The sequence below is a fragment of the Ailuropoda melanoleuca genome, chromosome 10 (assembly GCF_002007445.2).
Source record: "Ailuropoda melanoleuca isolate Jingjing chromosome 10, ASM200744v2, whole genome shotgun sequence".
Taxonomy (NCBI): domain Eukaryota; kingdom Metazoa; phylum Chordata; class Mammalia; order Carnivora; family Ursidae; genus Ailuropoda; species Ailuropoda melanoleuca.
In genome coordinates this window covers 13,383,327-13,405,079 of record NC_048227.1, presented here as the reverse complement: position 1 = coordinate 13,405,079, position 21,753 = coordinate 13,383,327, and the positions used below count along the sequence as shown (strand labels likewise).

The following is a 21,753-nucleotide window of genomic DNA, read 5'->3' as shown; positions in this document are numbered from 1 at the left end:
GCGCATGGGACGGGAGCGAACCAGGGGTAGGAGGGAAGATAAACTGATAGCAAAGGACAGGAACCTCCCCCAGCATGGGAAGTCCCACCCCATCCTGATCCTCATTTTCTTTTCCACCTGCCTCAGAAAATGGGGGGGAGGGGGCAAGATGCTCAAAATTTAAAAATAAGAATCACTCAGGTGAAATAGCTCAGGTGACTCAGCTTGTGGAGATGTCAACTTACAGTCCCCATTCTGGTCAACCTAACTGTCACCGGGCGGAGGACTGGACATTTTTAACCAGCAGCCCTGGCGAGTCAAAGGCAAGGACGAGGCTTCCAGAAACATGATAGGCCTGCTGAGATCAATCTGATGAGATATTGGGGTTACCTAGGAAGCTTGTTTAAACAATTTAATACTGATGCTTGGGTCCCCACTCCCAGAGATTGAGTCCATCGCTGTGGGGGAGAAAACACGCACCCCAGTGGTAAAAGCTCCCCAGGTGATTTCAATGCACACTCAAGGCTCAGAACCACCGTGCAGGGAAAATCCATGCCTTTAGGCAAGCGGGGATGCAGGCCCTAGAGATCTAACGTTCCACTTTGGCAACTTCTGACACTTTTACCCAAAGAACATTCTAGAACATTTACTCCAAGATTTTCATCTTTCCATAACAGGCAGGAAATAATGATGAAAATTGGGCCATTTGCCGTTAACAGTTGGGGATTTTAAGGCAGCAGAGTCTGAGGCAACAAAGGGTTCTCTTTGTGCTCACGCAGACCCCAGACCAGCCTGGAAAATGAGGGCTCCCCTGCTGTCCCCCAGCTGCCCCAGGCCAATAGCCAGCCTCAGGGGCTGGGTCCCGCTCCACATTGGAACAGCTTCACAGAAAGTCTCAAAAATCAAACCTTCACTGAGAACACAGGCATTCTGGGGACAAGGCCACGCTGAACAACGGCCCATCTTTCAAAACTCTCTTACCATTTCAGAGGTTCTCGAGAGAAGGAATTAATTCATAGAAAGTGGCCGAGACTTCAGACCGGGCCGTCTGTAGCGCCCAGCAACCTACATGTTTTGCAAGCTCCAAAGACCTCACTTTGAGAAATCCTCTAAAATGTGCTTTTGAATATTCAGCCCTTTTCATGGAAAAGTTATTTTAATGCGTGGTAAAAAAAAAAAAAAACCATTTCGATTTGTGAAAAAGTAAGAACACATATGATGGCTGATCTTGGGACTGTTTGAACTGGGTTCAAGCAGGGTTCAAAGTGGGTGAATCCCCTACACGAAGACTTTTTTACAGAACAGTGTTGTAAATGTATTTTCTCTTTCTTATGATTTTCCTAAGAACACCTGCTTTTCTCTAGCTTACCTAGAGAAGACTGTAAGAATGCAGTGTGTAATACACAGAGCATAATATTACCGGTTTGGCTTCCCGTCAACAGTAGGCTATTAGTAGTAAAGATTTTAGGGAGTCAAAACTTATAGGCAGATTTTCGCCAGCATCAGGGTCAGCACCCCTAACCCTCAGGTTGTTCAAGGGCTGACCGTACACGAACCCTTTAGTCTGACCGCTATTGATGAAGGCAAAGCAGAAACAGGAGACTGCTGATCTCATCCCACCAGCTTTTGCTGGTGAAACCAACCTCTGAACACCCAACTGACCTTTCCAGGCGCTCATCACAGCCTGGCGTCTGTCTCACGCTGGGTCCCCTGGATTTCTGTGCCGACTTGGGGATAAGCGAATACTTGTTACCCTAGATTTGAGTTTTCCATGTTAGTGACACACAGCTGTGCCGTAATCTTCACATAGCTACTTCCCTACAGATTCTGTCATTCCACACAAGGTGTAAGAGGTATGGATGGATGGGGCACCTGGGTGGCTGTGGTTAAGCAACTGCCTTCGGCTCAGAGCATGATCCCAGAGTCCTGGGATCGAGCCCCACATCGGGCTCCTCCGCTATGAGCCTGCTTCTTCCTCTCCCACTCCCCCTGCTTGTGTTCCCTCTCTCGCTGGCTGTCTCTCTGTCAAATAAATAAATAAAATCTTTAAAAAAAAAGAGGTATGTATGGATGAAGGATCTTCAAGAAATAACTGTAGCTAATATTTACTGATCGGGTATCATTAATACACAAGAAAGGCTTAGATCGTGCCTGGTAGATCAGCCTATGAAGCTCCCAGGAAATAATCGATTTACTCCCCACAGCAATTCCCTGAAGTAAATACCAACACATCAGCATTTTACACACAAGGCCCTGAAAGGCTAAACAACTGGCCCACGGTCGCAGAGCTAGTAAGAAGCAGAGCTAGGATGGGAAGGCAGATTTCCAAGTCCATGCTCTTGACCTCTTTGAAAAACTCTCTCATTATGGTTTCCAAGTGACGTAGACATGCTCTTCAGACCTAAGGAATCCATGAAATTGGCATCAACATTCACCCACAGATCTGATCAGATAGTAAAGAAGGGTTCTGCTATTTGCATACTTCCCATGACTGTGTTGAGGACCAGCTCTAGCAAAAGGAGTTCCTTCCTCTCGGTTACGCCTCTAGGTGAAATCAACTCAATGGTAAGACATTTCCTAAACCCATTATTGCACGCTTTACTTTTTCTGCGTTTTACAAATACTGTATCCCTGAAATAAAGTTTCAACTATATCACACTACATACAAGGGGGCCTTAATGGACAACAGTTAATCAAATTCAAAGCACAGTCCCTTTGGTGGTGGAATTTGGTTGGAAGGGGTAAAAGGGACGAAGAGAAGCAAACGAAGGGAGTACACACACACACACACACACACACACACACACACAAATTCTCCAAAGAAGCTGTCCTGTTTTTCAGACTCACATTCTGCTTCCTTCTGACGGTGCCAGTGTGGCGCTAGAAAGTTCCATTGCACAGACATGGAAGGACAAGCAGGGACAAGCAGGGCAGGGCCGGAAGGGGCAACTCGGAGTGCGGGCAAGTGCACAGCCCTCCCAGACACACCCACAGTGGGTGTTTGAATCCGGGCTCCAGCACACACCGGCTGTGTGACCTCAGGCAGGGTGCTCAACCTCTCCTAAGCCCTCTCTCCTCGTTTACAAAACGGAGGTGGGAGCAGCTACTTCTGAGAGTAGTTAAATTTAAACAAGATCAATAAAACATGCAGCACAGTGACAAAACATAAAAGGCAGTCAATAAAAGGGAATAATTATTGTGGTTAGTGATTCAGGGACACTCCTAAGAGCGTGTACCTACCTATGAGGTCGACCAGCAAGTATTTATGGGACAGTGACCCTCTGTGCCCACAGGAGCCCTGACCTTCTATGACGTGTTTCTGCTCTACTGGAAAACCAACCTACGAGAACCAGGACATCGATCATCGGAAGAAGGAGTCAGGGGAAAAAAAATAAAGAAGCCCAGCCACAGATTCAATAATGAGATGCTGCCTTTGCACAAGGGGGTGGAAACCTTGAGTCGGGTAATTATAACACTGTAACTCACATACACACACGGACTTGACCTAAGATACCCACTGGACTGGGATGATTCTCAAATCTCCGTGGCCAGCCCGGACATCGTTCCTGACCTCCATACCCAAAGGCACAGCGGTCCGCTGGACAGGCCATGAAGTCGGTCCACGGACGTCTCAAGCCCCGAGTGCCCAAGGCAGGTGTTGTTGGAATATAACAGGTTAGAATTTGTGGCAAGGAAAGGGGACTTTCTGAGCGAATCAAAATGAATTCCAAAGAAACCTGACATCTGGATTTATAAGCAGGAGGCCAAAGGAGAAATTGAAGATAACAGCAGTAGGAACTGCCCATAAATTACCGACACGATCTGGGAGGAGGAGGCCAGCCATAAAAAGCATGCCAGGATCTCAACGGCAGCTTTAATAAGCACACATGGATCTCGGGGCTGCTGGGCGCTGCCTCCCCCATATCACCCGATCATCGGGCAAGCAGATCGTCCACATGCCTCCATAGGAGATGGAATGGTGTATCTCTACAAGGGATGGGAGTGGGGTTTTTAAAGCCCTGTCTGGCTTCTAGGGTCACCAAATGTCCCCTCCTCGCTCGCACCCACCTAGTCACATAATGAATAAAGCTGGACAGATTTGTCTCATGCGGTGGCCTCAAGAAAACCTAAGTAAGGGAAAACCTGGACCAGCAAACCAGCACTCTTGCACACAAAGCATGAGCCTCTGCAGGACTGTCTCTCTCCTGGTTAATGAAATCACTTCACTCCGTCTCCCAAGCTAGAAACTTCTGATTGCACCCACTTCATCCATATCCAATTAATTGCCTCATCCGGCTGATTCTCAGAAAGTTTTTCTTGAACCTAGCCCATCCACTCCATCTCTGAGTCCTTGGTTTGCTACAGAGAAATGATTTCCATAAAAATAGTACGTGAGGGGCGCCTGGGTGGCACAGCGGTTAAGCATCTGCCTTCAGCTCAGGGCGTGATCCCAGCGTTGTGGGATCGAGCCCCACATCAGGCTCCTCTGCTATGAGCCTGCTTCTTCCTCTCCCCACTCCCCCTGCTTGTGTTCCCTCTCTCGCTGGCTGTCTTTATCTCTGTTGAATAAATAAATAAAATCTTTAAAAAAAATAGCACGTGAATAGTAAAACGCTCGCCCTATTATTAGAGGGATAACATCCTCTCCATCAGGCAATGCCGAGCACGTGGGTGGCCCTCAACAAAAGCTGGTGGATGGAGAAGAAAAAAAATCTATTTCACCAACCTGCTACCAGCTTCCCTCTGTTCTAACCTAGCCGACACCTTCCTGTCACAGTTAATCAATATCTCCTTTGTCAAAAAGGGGGATTATACCAATAGTACCATCTTGCCTCCTGTCCTTCATTGGTGTGCACTGATGATGAGAACATCCCCACTGGAACCCAAGCCGGCACATGAGGCCACCTCCCAATCCGGCCACCTCTTCCCCTTTGATCTCTCCTTCCACAATTCATTCTGGAAACTCTGTTCCAGCCAGAAGTTTGTGTGCTGGTCCTCCAAATCCAAGAACTTGTCCAGTCCTCGGGCACAGGCCGTTCTCTTTGAAATGCCCCTGCCTTCTCTTTGAAGGAAAAATCCCTGCTTGCCAGTAAGAGCAAGACTACCTCTCTGCTGCTCTCTGAGTCCTGTGACCTTCTCTACCACCTGCCTCCCCACGATCTCCAATTTCCTAGAGGGCTGAGACGTGCCTGGCAGATTGGAGACTTTGGTCAAAAATCGTTTTTAATAATTTTTAAAAAACAAAAAAAAGAAAAGAAAAAAAAACAGTAGAGACCAAAGGAACAGCATACAGCTTAGAAAATAAGCCTAGATATATAAAACATACAGGCAGCCTTATATCTAGCACCTCCAAATGAAAGAGTTATTTACGGATTCTTTTTTTTTTTTTTTTTTTTTTTTTGAAAAAGGCTGCTTTGAAAACAAAGGACAGACATTTTAAACAAAAGATACATATCTTGTCCCATATTCCAAAATAAACCCTAGATGGATGAAGGAGCAAAATACAAGAGTCACAGAAAAGCAACACAAACAGAATAGAATATTTATAAGTATTTCTGAGGGATGATATCTTTCTCGGCTTTAAAGCAGCGAAGAAATGAAATTGGCAAGATTGACAGTTTGGGGTTCATACAAATTTAAACTATCTGTCCAGTGGAAGGGAAAAAAAAACCCACGAATTGAAATGAAACGAAAAACAACATTTTGGAATCCGTTTGCGTGAACTACGACAAGCAAATGGTTAATCCCGTTACTACGTTTGTACCAAGAACAATTTTCTTAAGAGCAGCGTGATAATAAAACAGTAAGAATTAAAGCAACATCAGCTTCTGTACAAAATTGCGACGAAACTAGCTGATTTAAAACTTCTACACTTGGGAGGGCTTGGGAGAGCTTCAAAAAAAGATCTTGCCCGTTGGGGGATACCTCCTCCCGAGCTTGGACCACAAAGGAGGAAAGAAACCACTCTGACCACAGACTGCTGCCTCCCTCACATCCCCAGGGCTCAAACAGAGAGAAGCATCTTCCACACGCAAAACCTTTGCCATTCTTGGATGGCAAGGGCTAATCTGCAACTAGCACAGGCTAATTTGGTAACTTTTGCTGTGGAGCCCGGAATTTACAAGGTTACCTCTGGTTACCGTATATGGCTCATGGGCAATCTCCCAAATTCATCTCCAATTCCACCTTCCAATGCATCCTCCAGAGAGCTTCCAGAATTATCTAAAAAGGCAAATGTGGTCATGTCATCCAACCCACGTCTTCCTATCTTCTCCACCTCTTACTTCTGCCGTACTTTCACCTTTTTTATGCGGATTAACACTTCCTGCTGAATTAAACTTTGATTTTGCGAAAACAAAACATATACAGTCCCATCTCATTTCTGTAATCTCCATGTACCTAAATAACAATGATGATGTCACTATTTCTTGATGTTTACATTTTAGACATTTGCAACTGATTTTCTGTTTCTGAGGATAAAGATTTAATGGTCTTATACTTCCCACACCTCACACACACACATTTTGCCCTCCTCCTTCTTCCAATACAGCTGTCTCATAATTTGCAGGTAGGTAAATATCCAATATTTATGTTTGTGTGACTATATCGTGTCCAGCTGAGCCAAAGTGTATAAAACTACAATTCCTTTCTTGAGAAGCTCTGGTTTTTTCATAAGGCTAACAATTGCTTTGTTTTGTCAGAGCTTTTTTTTTTTTCCTTCTACCACTAATTTAGTCCCAAACTTTCTGAAAGAATGGTTTTAAAAAAATCCAGCAAAGGCAAGAAAAACAGAAATAAACAAGTAGGACTACATCAAACTAAAAAGATTCTTCACAGCTAACAAAACAAAACCAAACACCAGGATAAAATGAAAAGGCAACCTACTAAATGAGAGAAAATATATGTAAATCATACATCTGATAAGGGATTAATATAAAAATTTATACATACAACTCGATAGCAAAAAAAATCAAACAATCCAATTAGAAAATTAGGCAGAAGATCTAAACAGACATTTTCCCAAAGAAGACCTACAGACGGCCAAAAGGTACATGAAAAGATGCTTCCCATAACTAATCATAAAGGAAATGCCAATCAAAACCGTAAGATACCACCTCACATCTGGCTAATATCAAAAAGACAAGAAATAATTGTTGGTGAGGATTTGGAGAAGAGGGAATTCTTGGGGCGTCTGGGTGGCTCAGTCATTAGGTGTCTGCCTTCGGCTCAGGTCATGTCCCAGGGTCCTGGGATCGAGCCCCGCATCAGGCTCCCTGCTAGCAGGAAATCTGCTTCTCCCTCTCCCACTTCCCCTGCTTGTGTTACCTCTCTCGCTGTGTCTCTCTATGTCAAATAAATAAACAAAAACTTGGAAGAAAAAGAAAAGAAAAGAAAAGAAAAGAAAAGAAAAGAAAAGAAAAGAAAAGAAAAGAAAAGAAAAGAAAAGGGAATCCTTGTGCACCGTTAGTGGGAATGCAAACTGGTGCAGCCACTATGGAAAACAGTATGAAGATTCTTCAAAAAGTAAAAAAAATAGATCTATCATATGATCCAGCAATCCCACTTTTGGGTATTTATTTAAAAAAAATGAAAACACTAATTTGAAAAGATACATGCATCCCCATGTTCATTTCAGTATCATTCACAAAACCCAAGACATGGAAACAATCTAAGTGTCCATCAGTGGTTGAGCAAAAAAAGAAAATGTGATAACACACACACACACACACACACATAATGGACTCCTATTCCACCATAAAGAAGAATGAAATCCTGCCATTTGTGACACCATGGATGGGCCTTGAGGGTGTTAGACTAAGTGAAATAAGTCAAACAGAGAAAGACAAATACTGTATGATTTCACTTATCTGTGGAATCTAAAATCAAACAAAATAAGCTCATTGCTACAGAGAACAGACTGGTAGTTGCCAGAGGCAAGGGGGTGGGGAGTAGGTCAAATGGGTGAAAGGAATCAAAAGGAAGAAACTTCCGGTTATAAAATAAATAAGTCCTGGGAATGTCGTGTACAGCCTAGCAACTCTAGTTCATAACAGTGTATTACACCTGGGAAAGTTACTAAGATAGCAGACCTCAAAAGTTCTCATTACAAGAAAAAACAACCTGTAATTATGTGTACGGACGACGTTAACTAGACTTATGGTCAACCCGCAATGTATACAAACATCAAATCATCACGTTGCACACCTGAAACTAATATAAGGTGGTATGTCAATCATGCCTCAATAATAACAATAATAATAATTCCGGATGCAGTCAAAAACACTAGGTAATAAAATTATTCCATCCCCTGGCCTCCTTTGGAGACAGACCTTGTACAGCCCTCCAGCCTCCTGTTCCAGGGTGGCACGGTGGTTCTCTTGACCTGCCACAGAGCTGTCACCCTGAAACGTTACCCTGGAGCAACCCTTCATCAGCTTGCGGGGATCTGCCTTTTGTATGCTCCTGTTGGAGTCCCCAGTTTCTTCAATACGATTATCATTCTCTTTCTTACTTGACTCCCTTGTTTTACTGGAGCATATCCTTAAGTAGCTTCCTGAACATAGATGCAGGGAAGGTAGCATTGCAGAGACCTACTTAAATGTAATGTATTTACACCTGTTCTGAAATTTTACATTTACATTTTTTTTTTTTTAATTTGAAGATCAGGGGTGCGTGGGTGGCTCAGTTCGTTAAGCATCTGACTCTTGATTTCGGCTCAGGTCATGATCCCAGGGTCCCAGGATCAAGCCCTGCTTTGGGCTCTATGCTCAACGGAGAGTCTGCTTGAGGATTCTATCCCTCGTCCTCTTTTCCTCTCCTCTACCCCCGCTGACAGGCACAGGCATGTGTGCGCTCTCTCTCTCAAAAAATAAAAAAATAAATAAATCTTTAAATAAATAAATAAGACAAAACTTGAAGATTTAACTGGTTTTACTAAATGACTCACGAATCAGGCAGCATGCCGGCTAGAAAACAGAGGGGCACTCTGAGGAGTTATACAAAAACATTTACATTTGGTGATGTGGGTTTAATTTCTCTTTTCATTCATCCCGTATACACAGGGTGGGACACTTTCTAACCTGAAAGCTCATGTCCTACGGTCCCAGGAAATTGTGCTCCATCACTGGTCTCATGATTTTCTTCTCTCTGGGTTCTCTGTTCTCTCTCCAATATTCCCATGAGTTAATGCTGGACCCACTGAACCGATTGACTGCTTTAATTTTTCTCTCCCATTTTTCAGGTTTTTCGATCTGTCGGAAGTTTTTCTCAATGCGATCTTCCACTCTCTTGTTGATTTATTCCTATCTTATTCGTAACTCCCAAGACTTCTTTTTTATCCTCAAATTATTACTTTACCATAGCACTTGGTTCTTGTTTTGTGAATAAAACAAGACATTCCATGATCTAACTCACTAAATATAGTTTGAAAGTTTATAGTCTCTTCCTCCTCTAAATGCCTTTTCTATTGTTGTCGCTGTTGTTAAGGCCTTTGTAACCAAGACTCTCGTGGGATGTCCAGGGATCCTGGCTCTTCTTTCTTATTTTGGAGTAAGACAGCTACATGGAGACAAATGGAGTTTTACAACAGGCACGCCTTACTCACAGTGAGCAGAACTCAGACATTTGGGGAGGGGGGCCAACTATCCCATCTATTAGCCTTTTCTTAGGCTGGTTGCTTCAGAATAGATTCTTCCAAGTACTGATTTACAGGGCTGTGCAAACCCGGGGGGTAATGACATTGAGGGTGTCCCCAGACAGTACACAGTCTTACCCTCTTGTCCTAGGCTACATCTTACAAACTCAAGCCCAGGGTTCACCTTTTCCGGAGAGTAAATCTCCCATATTCTGCCAGGTGCAGTGTTGGAGAAAGAATCTAGGGGTACAGCTGCAATCCTTCTTTTCAACTCTACTTCCCAGCCAGCAGAAGTACCCAGAACGTCTAATGCCCAGGTCTCTGGGGTTCTGAGGCGTGACCAGGCCACATCCTTTAGCTCTTCCCACCACTTCCCACCATTGGCAGGAGGTTGGGTTCCAGCCTCGTCCAGTTTGCTGTCAGTTACCATTCATCCCTTCCCTTTCCATCTTCCACAATTTTGTAGGTGTCTCTTCCCTGTGGTCATCCCCTAACCTGTTCATTCGTCCCTTATAGGTTACCATCCTTTCCGGTTCCTTACTATCATCTTAGTAAAGTTCCAGGGGCCAGATACAAGTGGGATATTCAAGACGCCATGCTGATTTATAGAGCATTGTTGAGCTACGCATCCCCCCGAGTCCACCATGTTTTTATTGGCCCCCAACTCTGCTCTTGCTGTTCCCCTGCCGAGTCCCTTCCTATCCTTGTCCTTTCGTCCATTTCCCAACTCTTAACGACCAACCCTTCAAGATGAGACTCAGGCATCGTCTCAAGCAGGAAATTTTCCAGATCCTCCCCGCACAGGCTGTATCTATCTATCTCTGGCTTGACACACACCGCCTAGACCACAGTATGCCGAATCACTCTGCCATAAGTCTGCCTCCCTCCCTAGATAAGAAGTAGGCAAGGACTGTGTCTTTTCCAATGTTCTGCCTCTAGTGTGGGGAAAACCATCTGGCACATAATAGATGTTCCTAATACGTGTTCAACTGACCCACTTCCAGGAAACTCCATGTTGGAACCATTTTCATTCTCATAGGAAGGCAAAAAAGAAAAAAACAAAAACAAAAACAAAAAACGGCTCTGTTTATTTGCCAGCGTCCAAATAAGAAAGGCCAATCAGAGAGCACCAGGAAATGAAAACAGCCAGATGTGTTTGAGAGCAAAAGTCCAGGAACACAAAACAGCTTCCAACGGGGTGATGTATGTTTTCCTAGCGATTCAAAATGAATATATGTTTATTAGGCAGAGAGATTTAGCAGGTTTCTCAGCTAATGGTGCAATTTTAAATCCATTTAAGATAATTTTCTTTATCTTGAATCTATTTTTCTCAGTAACCAGGATACTTAACTGATTTGTCCAAAATCCATTTGAAAAAAGAAATAATCTACTCGAAGCAAGGACACACTCTGAAAGGGAAAAAGAGACACTACAAATCTAACAGAAAACAAAGAACCCCATTAAGCCAACGTGGACGCCTGCCTAGAAAATAGGTTTTCCTCCAGCGTCTTGATTCTATGACCCATCCCGTTTCTCCGTGTACCAAGAAGAAAACAAATAATTCTTAAATCTGAGCCCGCAGAACAAAGACCTTTCATGAGACAACCAAGACACAAACAAACTGGTTAAAAGGTAAGATTCTCAAACAAAACAGTGGCAGGTGAAACAATCATGGAAATCACTTTCTCACCCATGAGCTTGGCACAGTGTTTTTGAAACTCGAGTACCCGGTTTGGGAAGGGTCAAATAAAGTTCCAGCAAGAGTGTGGCTTGCCATCAACTTTCCAGAGGACAGTATCCCAAGATGTGCCTAGAGCCTCCAGAACTATTCCTACGATATGGCATAAGAATTATACTTTCAGAAGTGTGGCTTGAGAAAATAAATACCAAATCACGACACACGAGGATGTGAGTGGGAAGATATTCATCAAATGGTTATTTATAATAATGACAAACTGACGATACTCTAAATTTCCAACAATGCAAATAATGATGCAAAATGGTCATACGGATGATCGTCGTTAATCATAATTAATGACATCAGCAAGCACTCATGGAATAATATTACATGAGAAAAGGATACAAACAATATATCACAGGCTCATAATCTGTATAGAAAATTGACTCAAACACAAGATGCTAAGTTTGGACCAAATGGTGTCTCTAGGCGATGAGATCATGGCGAGTTTCGTGTTTTACTTAAGACTTTTTGTATTGAGGACCTTCCTGGGTGTTTCTGGATTACTTTTATAAAAACGTCAATACTTTATTTAGGTAATATTTCATCATCCACAGAACTCGGTTTGTTGACTGTGAAGGACACTGAGTAAGACAGAAGCCCCTCTGCTAGTTACAAAGGACCTGAGAACATGTCACAGACCCGGGTCTACGCCCATCCTGTGACACAGCGAGCCGCTCTGAATGACTGAATCACAACTTACTTGGTGGGACGATAATCCGGAATGGAACGATCCAGTGAAATTTTTTCACTGAGGTAGGAATTGTAGCCATACTTCTCATGGGGTCCCTTGGCTTTCTCTTCTTCAGCCGGGGAAAGGGTAGCAGGAAGGCCCCCTTTGCCCCGCCCACCATAACCTTCGATGAGCCCAAGGGATTTGGATAAGCCTAGAAAAAGGAAGGAAAAACAATTATTTGAAAGCCACCATGTCAGGCCATGTCACTCAAGCTCAGATACAGCTTCAATGGCAAGGCTAACGTGACCTGTCACAGGTAATTACTTCCTCAATACAGCAATCCAGGAATATGCCCTGAACACATTCGTATTGAGAGGAAGGTCAGGGCAACTGAGAGTTCCAGGGTTAAGTTTAATCCCCAGTAAGGAGCCTCTCCCTCCTCTGGGGAACTGAGTGGATGGAGGTCTACAAAAGAGAGAGGCTATGTAAACTGGGAGACATGCTGACCAAGAAGGACACACACAATGGGACAGACGTGGGGCTATCAGCCGTGCCTGTTTTCCTTTCTCCGTTGGGGCAACGACGACAAACCTTGATATTCCACGAGCTACACGCACAACATAGAAAAAAAGAACACCCCGTCGCCGGGAACAGCCAAACCAAAGGTGCTTTTGCTTCTTTTGAACAGAGAATGACATACAGATTGATTTTAGCACGAGTTTAAAGCGTGTAACAACCTGACACAGTTCTTTACCTAATGGTTTTATTTAAATTTCATCTAAATGGCAGAAGGAAATATAGAATATTTGAGAATAAATCACAGAGGAAAAAAAAAACCCACAAGGGTGATAACTGTGCCAAGTGGAGTAGGAGGCCTCCATAATAAGCCTCATTGAGCAATTTCAAGTCCCCAGGATGACGGCAGCTTTATACCCACTGTTCCATTATACGATAAACAGCGTGATGGGCAATTTTGAAATCCAAGCGTTATGCGAGGTTTTACTTCTCGGCTAGAAAACTTTTGTTGTTAAGGGCTCTCATTCCCTTTTGCCATTTCAATGCTCAAGCTACTCAGCGCACCCGTGGGCAGGCACGCGCGCACACACACGAGTGCATACGCGCACGCGCGCACGCACACCACTCTATCCACAGAAGTCCCATCGCTGCTACTGGCAGGAAGAACACGGAGCGGAGATGTAAACAGTGCCCTCCGCTTTCAGGAGGGGCAGCCCACAGAGCTGAGGACAAGTCGAACCTCCCAGAAAGGCATCCCCAGACCAGTCAAAGGGCAACAACTCTGCTCCAGTCGCAGAACAGTGCTCTATCACATAATGGCTAGACTTGCCTGCTTCTCGGAATGCAGAAATGTATTTTCTGTGATATCAAGATCAAAAAGCAAAGGTCGAGCAAGCATCTCAGAGTTGGTCTCAGGCAAACGTCATTTTTCTACCTGACCATCATTTCCATTGTCCACCCTGAGCTTCAGGAACCCTGACATCTTTTCTGCCTGCCATCATCCCGATAGAAGCACTGTCAACTGAGCATTACATTGTCCCAACCTTTCCCACCTGTTTCCCGCGCTTTGAATTCTCATTCCACATCAGTGTGCCACAAACATTCCAATAACATCACCTTCACAATGCGCAAAAATCTCGAAGAACTCTTTCCATGTCAAGTGCAAACACCTGGTGCTGGGTTTTAAAATCACTTGTCATAGAACGGTACCAGTAGGAATGTAAGACGGTGCAGCGACTTTGGAAAATAGTTTGGTAGTTCTTCAAAATGCTAAACATCGTTTTACCATATGACCCAGCAACTCCATTCCTGGGTATATGCCCAAGAGAAATGAAAAGATCTGCCCACACAAAAACGTGTACAGAAATGTTCATAGGAGCGTCATTCATATTAGCTGAATGTCTATCAACTGATGAATGAATACACAAAATGTAAAACCATGCCGAGAGACATTATTTAGCAATACAAAAGAAGGAAGCAGTGATCTACACTATGACGTGGATGAACTTTGAAAACGTGATGCCAAGTAAACAATGCCAGTCAGGAAAGACCCCATATTGTGTGATCCTACGTGTATGAAATGCACAGCATAGGCAAATCTCCAGAGACAGAAAGTAGATCAGTATCAGTTTGGGGCTGAGGGAATTGGGGGAGGAAATGGGGAGTGACTGATAATGTGTATGGGGTGTCTTGTTGGGTGGTGACGATATTCTGGAGTTTGTGGTGATATGTGCATAAATTTCTGAATATACTAAAAAGGAAAGTGTTTAAAGTTCTTTTAAAATCAGAACAACACAGTCATAAAGTCTCATTCTTAATACCTTTTTTTAATGGAGGAAGAAACCCACCAAGGCCAAAGTCATTATGCGGCCTTTATTCCCTTGAGGTTAGACTCTTATCTATTAAGTGACAGGTGGCTAAAGCACAGAGAAGGAAAGGAACAAGATCTGAGGCATGACTTACACATTTCTCCTAGAAGGTGGACTGCACCGGGACAGACCGCAGACAGCCACCAGTTATGGGGGAGCTCTACCTCATGCTGGGGACCCTGCTAAGTACTTTGCATGGAGTGTATTACTGTTTTGTCGCCTCTCCTGACAAATCTCATGAGGAAGTATTATTTCGATCTCTGACAAACGAGGACACTGAGTCTGAGAATGTAGTGACTTTGTCAAAGTTCCATGGTTGGTAGGGCGCCTGGGTGGCACAGTCGTTAAGCGTCTGCCTTCAGCTCAGGGCGTGATCCCGGTGTTCCGGGATCGAGCCCCACATCAGGCTCCTCCACTATGAGCCTGCTTCTTCCTCTCCCACTCCCCCTGCTGTGTTCCCTCTCTCGCTGGCTGTCTCTCTGTCACATAAATAAATAAAATCTTAAAAAAAAAAAAAAGTTCCATAGTTGGTAAAGGAAGACAGACCGGGATTCGGGATATAGTTAGAGGCACAAAGGAGGACAAAACCTCGCCTCTGTGACAAGAAAGGAGACCACTTCCAGGGCTCTTCCAGGGCTGACAAGAGAAGATAGGGGCCTCATTTAAAGGCAGTGGTGACAGTGATCAAAAGGAGAGGAGAGATTGGAGAAGTATTTAAGAGATATCATCACAAGGCAGAGACAGACAGGTGTGAGGGTGGAAAGAGCAGGAAGAAGAGAGTGAGCCTAGCTTCCAGTGTGAGGATTGGGTGGGAACACCACTCCCAAAGATGGTGCCGTCAGAAGTGGGTTTGAGAAGATGAATTCCACTCTGCACAGGCGGTCTACAGGGCACCCATAGGACAATCTGATAGTGTCAGAGGTCCAGCAGGGAGCTGAAATGCATGAGAATGGAAGCTCAGATGGAAGACGAAGCCCAAGATAGGAGCCTGGAAGCCACAGCCTGACAGGGGGTGTAGCCATGATGGAGGGCGGGGGGTGGCGGGGGGGGCAGAGCTCGAGCAGCAAGAAGGAGAAAGACAGACGATGCTCAGGAATTTCACTGTATTTACAGTAGGAATTGCATCCTTCAAAACTTCTATCTTCTCCACTCTACACACAGGCTCTCTCACTGAATCAACAGTTGAAGCTCAAGACTTCATGGAACCAAGACTTAAAGGAATGGAGAAATATCTCAGTATGAACCAGGTGGTTGAGTTTCTTGTTTGTCTTCACAGATCCATTCAACCACCCTCTCTCCACCTACTAAGGATCACTGTTTAGGCTCTAATTTTTTTAACGGTTTTATATCCATTTCTGTATTAAACAGGAAAGGTTGATGTTACCAGAATCACTTTAGAAATAAAGAAATGGAGGCTCAGAAGGATTAATTACGTGACCTTCCAAAAGTAATGGAAAAAGACATTCCTCCCAACCTCCAACACACACACACACACACACACACACACACACACACACACGTTCTATCCAAGAAATTCTTTAGAAAGAAAGAACCCAGCATGGAAAACATGATGGTGGGACATTAATGGTAGTGAACTCAGTAAGAGGATACTATACAGCAGTGAAAATGGATTGCCTACTGATAAATGGATGACTCTCAGAGATGCAATGTCAAGTGAAAAGCAGGTATTAATGCATTAATTCCACTTATACAAAGTGTCACATCTAATCAAAACATAGTTCAGAGGTATAAACTCATGGAATGAAACCAGAAACAACTGCAAAAAAGAGACTAGATCATTGTTGGGAAAGACACACAACGGACCTCAAAGGTCCTGGTAACGCTCCACTGGAAAGCTAGTAGGAATCATTCATTCATTCATTCATTCATTCATTCAATTCTATCATAAATTATTTTACAATTACTACCCGATATGTATGTGATATATATAATGGATGGCATTTTGTATAATAAAAAAGATCATGCAGGGACTACTAACAGTGGGTTTTTTTCCTCCCTGCCTTGTGAACTTTTGCTCACTCACCTGGATTTTCCCTTTTTCTCACTAGCCACAAACTCAGCCTTCCACAGTTTTCCTGCCAGCATGGAGCCCAAAGGTCAAGGAGAGAAACCACTGGAATGGGACATGACCGACCTTCAATGTAACTGAGCAACTTCGGTAGAAAACATCCGATTCTTCCTCTTACTTCATCTCTTTGGTTTGGTTAGCACATCTTTTTCTTCCCTTGATGACAAAGGACTTCTTTTGGCCATTAAATGCCACCTCCGAGCTAAAATGCATCTCAGCCGTGTTTGCCCAGCATCTTCCATGGGCAACCTTTCCAACGCAGGCAGAAGGGCCAGGGAGGGAATTCGTTTTAAAATGGCATAGGAATTAAGATGAGGAATGCATGCAGATCCCACCAAGAACACAAAGGGAACGACAGTTCCCAGTGAGATTTTTTTTCCCCTTTCTGTGGCATTATTTCTTCAATTATGAAAGGCACCCACTTAGCAGCCTCAAAAAAAATCATTCTTCACAGTGCAATGTGACAACTGCGAATTATATATTTTGTGGTCCGTGTGCTCCCATTTTCCCCCCAATTGAATCTGCCAGAAAGGTTCAACAAAGCAGCAAAAATTTTCACTGGCATTTTAATGTGCTTACTTAGCAGGGCCTGGAAACTCCTGGCAAAGATAAATAAGAACTCAAGATCACCAACAAGGCTCAAGTTGGTCTTCACTTAGCCAGGAACAAGTCGCCTCCGGAGCCAGTTGGGATGACTCCATGGACCCGGGAACCTTCTCTTCTGAAAGTGCCTTTTGCAATCTGGTCAGAAGCAATTGCAGTCACTGCAGACCAAAATGCACTTGTAGGCGTGAAAGTCCCAACTGGCAAAGGGGAGAAGAAGAAAAGAGGGAACGAGGGGTGGTTGCTTGGCGGTTAGTCTAGAAAGACGCATCATTCCCTCCTTCTTCAGGCACTGCCTTCTGAGTTATTTCAGCTGAAGACGGCAGAGCCAAGGGGGAGCTAGGAGGCAAGAAGGTGAAGATAAAGGGAGCAAGAGCAAACTGAGCTCGGTCATCCCATAGCACCTCTACTGTCTAGTCTTCATGTTTCTCTCCAGATCCACTGTCTACCCTCTTTGCCTGCTTCGCCAGCATCAGTGGCTTTGGGTTGGAGTCAACCTGGAGGAGCCTGATGGATGGACAGCGAGAGAAGTTGGGGTGTGTCTTCCCCCACCTCCCTCCCAAGGGGGCAGCGGCTGGGTTGCCTTCTCTATGCCTCTGTTGCTACGAGGCAGCTCTCTCCTAGGGTTCGCCTGGGGTTACAGCTAGCCCTGTGCTCTGTTAACTGCTTCCCCCACTTCCTCCTTCAGGCCCTGGCATGCCAACTGCTTCCTCCCGTGTTGCTAGCTCTCGGTGAGTCACCATCCCTTGTCATTCTTGCTGATCTCTGAACCTCGGTAAATATTTTGCTAAACTCTCTTCCATCACCTCTTCTTGGTATGCCATCTGTTTCCTGCTGGGATCCTGACACACACAGCATCCCACCTAGCTCCAGGGGATGGCTTCGTCCACGTGCAATGTCTATGCCCTCCCCTGAAGGTCAGGGATGTGGTCACCCCAGGGCCCGACACACAGGAAGGTCTTAAAAACTGTTGAATTATGGATGAGTAGAGAAAGATCTGGAAATTCAACTCCGAACCATCTATAATTAAGTTGATGTCAAGAAAGAACACTAAATATCCATGAGATAAATATCTACTAAGAGAAGAGAGATGAAAACTATATATGATCATTGTATTTATAGTCATGAAGAACAGAGTCTACACTGATGAATGTCACAGGGAAATCAAGTCTGAAAAAGGCCATTTGGTTTGGCCATGGAAAAATTCTACTGAAGGGAATAAAATAAGACATATCCAGCTTAGCAGGCAGACAGAGACGTATTTTTGAAGTATCTGGTGGAATGCTATGAAGACACATATTTCTTCTCTTCAATGTATAGGTTAAATGTAATTCCAAATGAGATTTTTTTTTCAGGAATGTAACAAAAATTCTAAAATTACCCCAGAAGAACACAGAGGCCAGAAAACATAGATTAAAAAAGAAGAAGAGGGGCGCCTGGGTGGCACAGCGGTTAAGCGTCTGCCTTCGGCTCAGGGCGTGATCCCGGCGTTATGGGATCAAGCCCCACATCAGGCTCCTCGGCTATGAGCCTGCTTCTTCCTCTCCCACTCCCCCTGCTTGTGTTCCCTCTCTCGCTAGCTGTCTCTATCTCTGTCGAATAAAGAAATTTAAAAAATCTTAAAAAAAAAAAAAAAGAAGAAGAGGAAGAAGAAGAAAATGAGAGGGGTTGCCCTCTCCAATATTAAGTTCGAGAAGAAAGCAATAATAATTCAAGTGGCGTGGTCCCTGGGAGGAAATTCTACATGCACATTGGGAAGCGAAGCTCTAAATTTTTTTTTTCTCAAATAATCATCCAATTCTCCAAACGTGAAGTCATTAACATAACCCCCACTTTTGAAATTTTAGAAATTCCCTTCTAGTTCAGTTGAGTCCACACCTAACTTGTGGATGACAGAGAAGCTTCATTCACCTTTGCACGGAGCCTGGAATTCCGAGGTGCACGCACTCGATGACGGCTCAGCAAGACTCAATCCCTCGACCCATGTCTGTCTTCAGCTGGGCCCAAGCTATCCGGGCTCCACGGCAGCAGCAAAAATAAAGAACCACGGCTGTAAATCAAGTCCGAGTGTCTTCCCACCTCTCTCCGTACAACGAAGGACATAATTTTCTCCAGGGTTACAGTTTAAACTTATGAGTTTACAGATAACCGGCATTATTCTTCCAGAAATAGGGATGGCACTCACAACTGACACACAAACTCCAGGATAGATAGAGGCTGTGGCGAAATGCAGCCTGGCGTCTTGTCGACTCATAAAGCTCCTTATCATCTGGGCAGCCGCAGCACGCGTGTGCACGCACACACACACACACGCACACACACACACACACACACACACACACACACACGCTTCTCGGTGGGGAGCCTGCTTCTCCTTCTCTCCCACTGCCTCTCACCCGTGCTCTCTATGTTAAATAAATAAATAAAATCTTAAAAGAAAAAAAAAAAGAAAGAAAGAAAAGCTAGCCCAGAAATACTGCCAAAAGAAGATAGCTCCATGTTGGACACAATTATTAGTGATAATTAGTTAAGCTGACAAATGTGTGTTAGATGCAAAGCACTATAGTAAGCACTTTAATTATTATACAATATTGATGGTAAACAAATATGCTAACTATATCTGTGTGCTTTAATTCCCTTAATGCACATACACGTATTTTTTCCAAGTCATTACTCCAATGACGCTCGGTGCTCGCTCTTACGTATCTCTTGACTCTGTCCCTCCTCCGCCTCGCTTCCACCGCCTGGACTCCAGCTCAAGGCCTCTTCCTTGAGTTATTACGGTCAACCCTAACCCACTCTTCAGAGTGAGCCTGAGCCCGGGTGAGACATGCAAGTCTGATCACTGCCTGCTTAAAACTCATCAGTGCATTCCTGCCGTGATGGAAAAAAATAACCCAAAATCTTCGTGTAATATACAACCCCACTCATTAGCTGACTCCCTGCCCAGCCTCTCCCTCCACCACACCCTTTATTTTAGCTATCCCCTTCTTCTGATGCTTCTAAAAAATCATTGCCCCTTCGTGCCTCTGCCAGTCATCCTTGCTACTCAACACAGTCCCACAGACCCTTTCTGAACACCGCCCTACCCAGAAAGTCAGATGGTGCTCGTCAGTGGAAATCTGAACCACAGCATTGCTCCTGTCATATCATACATGCCCTTGACTGTTCACTCACACTTGTGCGAACAGGAAGACCTCTCTGTGTCTTACACATGGTCTGACACCTAGGAAGCACTTCATACGTGTTGCACGGAGGAACGAATAGCTGAGTGAGCAAAGCAATTGAATAAATGAAAGAGTAAGTGAATGAGTGCATTGTAAACTCAGCTGACCAAATATGTTACCATGTTCCAGGGCTGATACAGACATTTCCTGGAGACACGTCAGAAACCAGTAAGCACCGCTTTATGAACTCAGATCGAATCATTATAAAATCCCCGGTTTATATATTGGTATGATGATCTTGACATTTGTTGACAGCTGCATTATAATGATTTTGACATTTTCTGTCCTGTATCCTCAGTGCTTCCCAGATATGATGTCCAAAGGTTATGTGAGTCTTAATATCCTGAATGAACTCACAGAGTTCGCCTATGTCAGCTGCTTCTTGGTGCAAGAGAACCGAATAAATTTTTGCCTATGTCTAAGGGCAACAGCACACCTGGGATGCAACACAGAATCTTGAGTTGGAAGGAAGGAAAATTCAGCCGTTTCTCCACAGCCCCATCCAGTGCTGGAACTCCAGAGAGATGGCCGCCTGGTTTCTACTACATTCCTCTAGGAATAAAGGACTCACCACCTGACACAGCAGGCCATTTCTGGTTTATCTGTCATGCAAATAATTACACTTTCATATCGTTTTCAATCTTGTTTCATTATCATGACCTCTCTCTATATATTTTTTTCCAGGCTAAACATAGCCACTCCTTCACTCATCTCTGTATGACCATGTTTTCCAATTTTCTATGATTTCTTTGTCTGCTCAGACAGCAACAACAAAATACCATAGATCGAGTGGCTTAAGCAACAGACATTTATTTCTTAGCTTGGGAGGCTGGGAAGTCCAAGAGTAAGGCGCTGGCATATTTGGTTCTTGGGGAGGGCTCTCTTCTTGGCTTGCAGACAACCGCCATCTTGCTGTGTCCTCACATGATGGACCAAGAGCCAGTTGTGGTGTCTTCCTCTCCTTTGAAGGGTACCAGTGCCATCATGGGGACACCACTCACTTAACCTTATCTGAACCTAATTACCTCCCAAAGGCCCCACCTCCTAACACTATCACATTCGAGGTTAGGACTGTAACATGTGAATTTGGCGGGGGCAATACATACGTGCGCTCCATAACTCACGGTCATCCACTGCTGGATTCTGTCCTAGACGACAAAACGATGACTAATAGGTCTTTGGATGTGGGCTCCCCCCGGGAGCCCAGAATACTAGAAGTACATTTTTGCCCATTAACCAAACTGTTCATGCAGCATTTGCAATTCCAAGAGATATGAATCATTGTTATGTGCTTGAAGTGCCTTTGGAACAAACTGTCCATAAATTTTCAAACTGCAATTTTATACAAAATGACATATCGTACATGTATTATGAACTTTAGACTTCCCGGAATCTTTCCACAAAGATTATTTAATTTGATCCT

The 21,753-nt window shown here is 44.2% G+C and overlaps 1 protein-coding gene across 2 annotated transcripts in view; it reads right to left on the bottom strand.

Annotated features, from left to right (window-relative positions):
- GALNT17 (polypeptide N-acetylgalactosaminyltransferase 17) overlaps positions 1–21,753 on the bottom strand; it is a 456,620-nt gene that overhangs the window by 288,786 nt on the left and 146,081 nt on the right. For both annotated transcript variants that reach the window (XM_034670023.1, XM_034670022.1), the window contains exon 2: positions 12,055–12,238. In XM_034670023.1, coding sequence (XP_034525914.1) covers positions 12,055–12,238 — 184 coding nt within the window. The remainder of the gene's footprint in view (positions 1–12,054; positions 12,239–21,753) is intronic.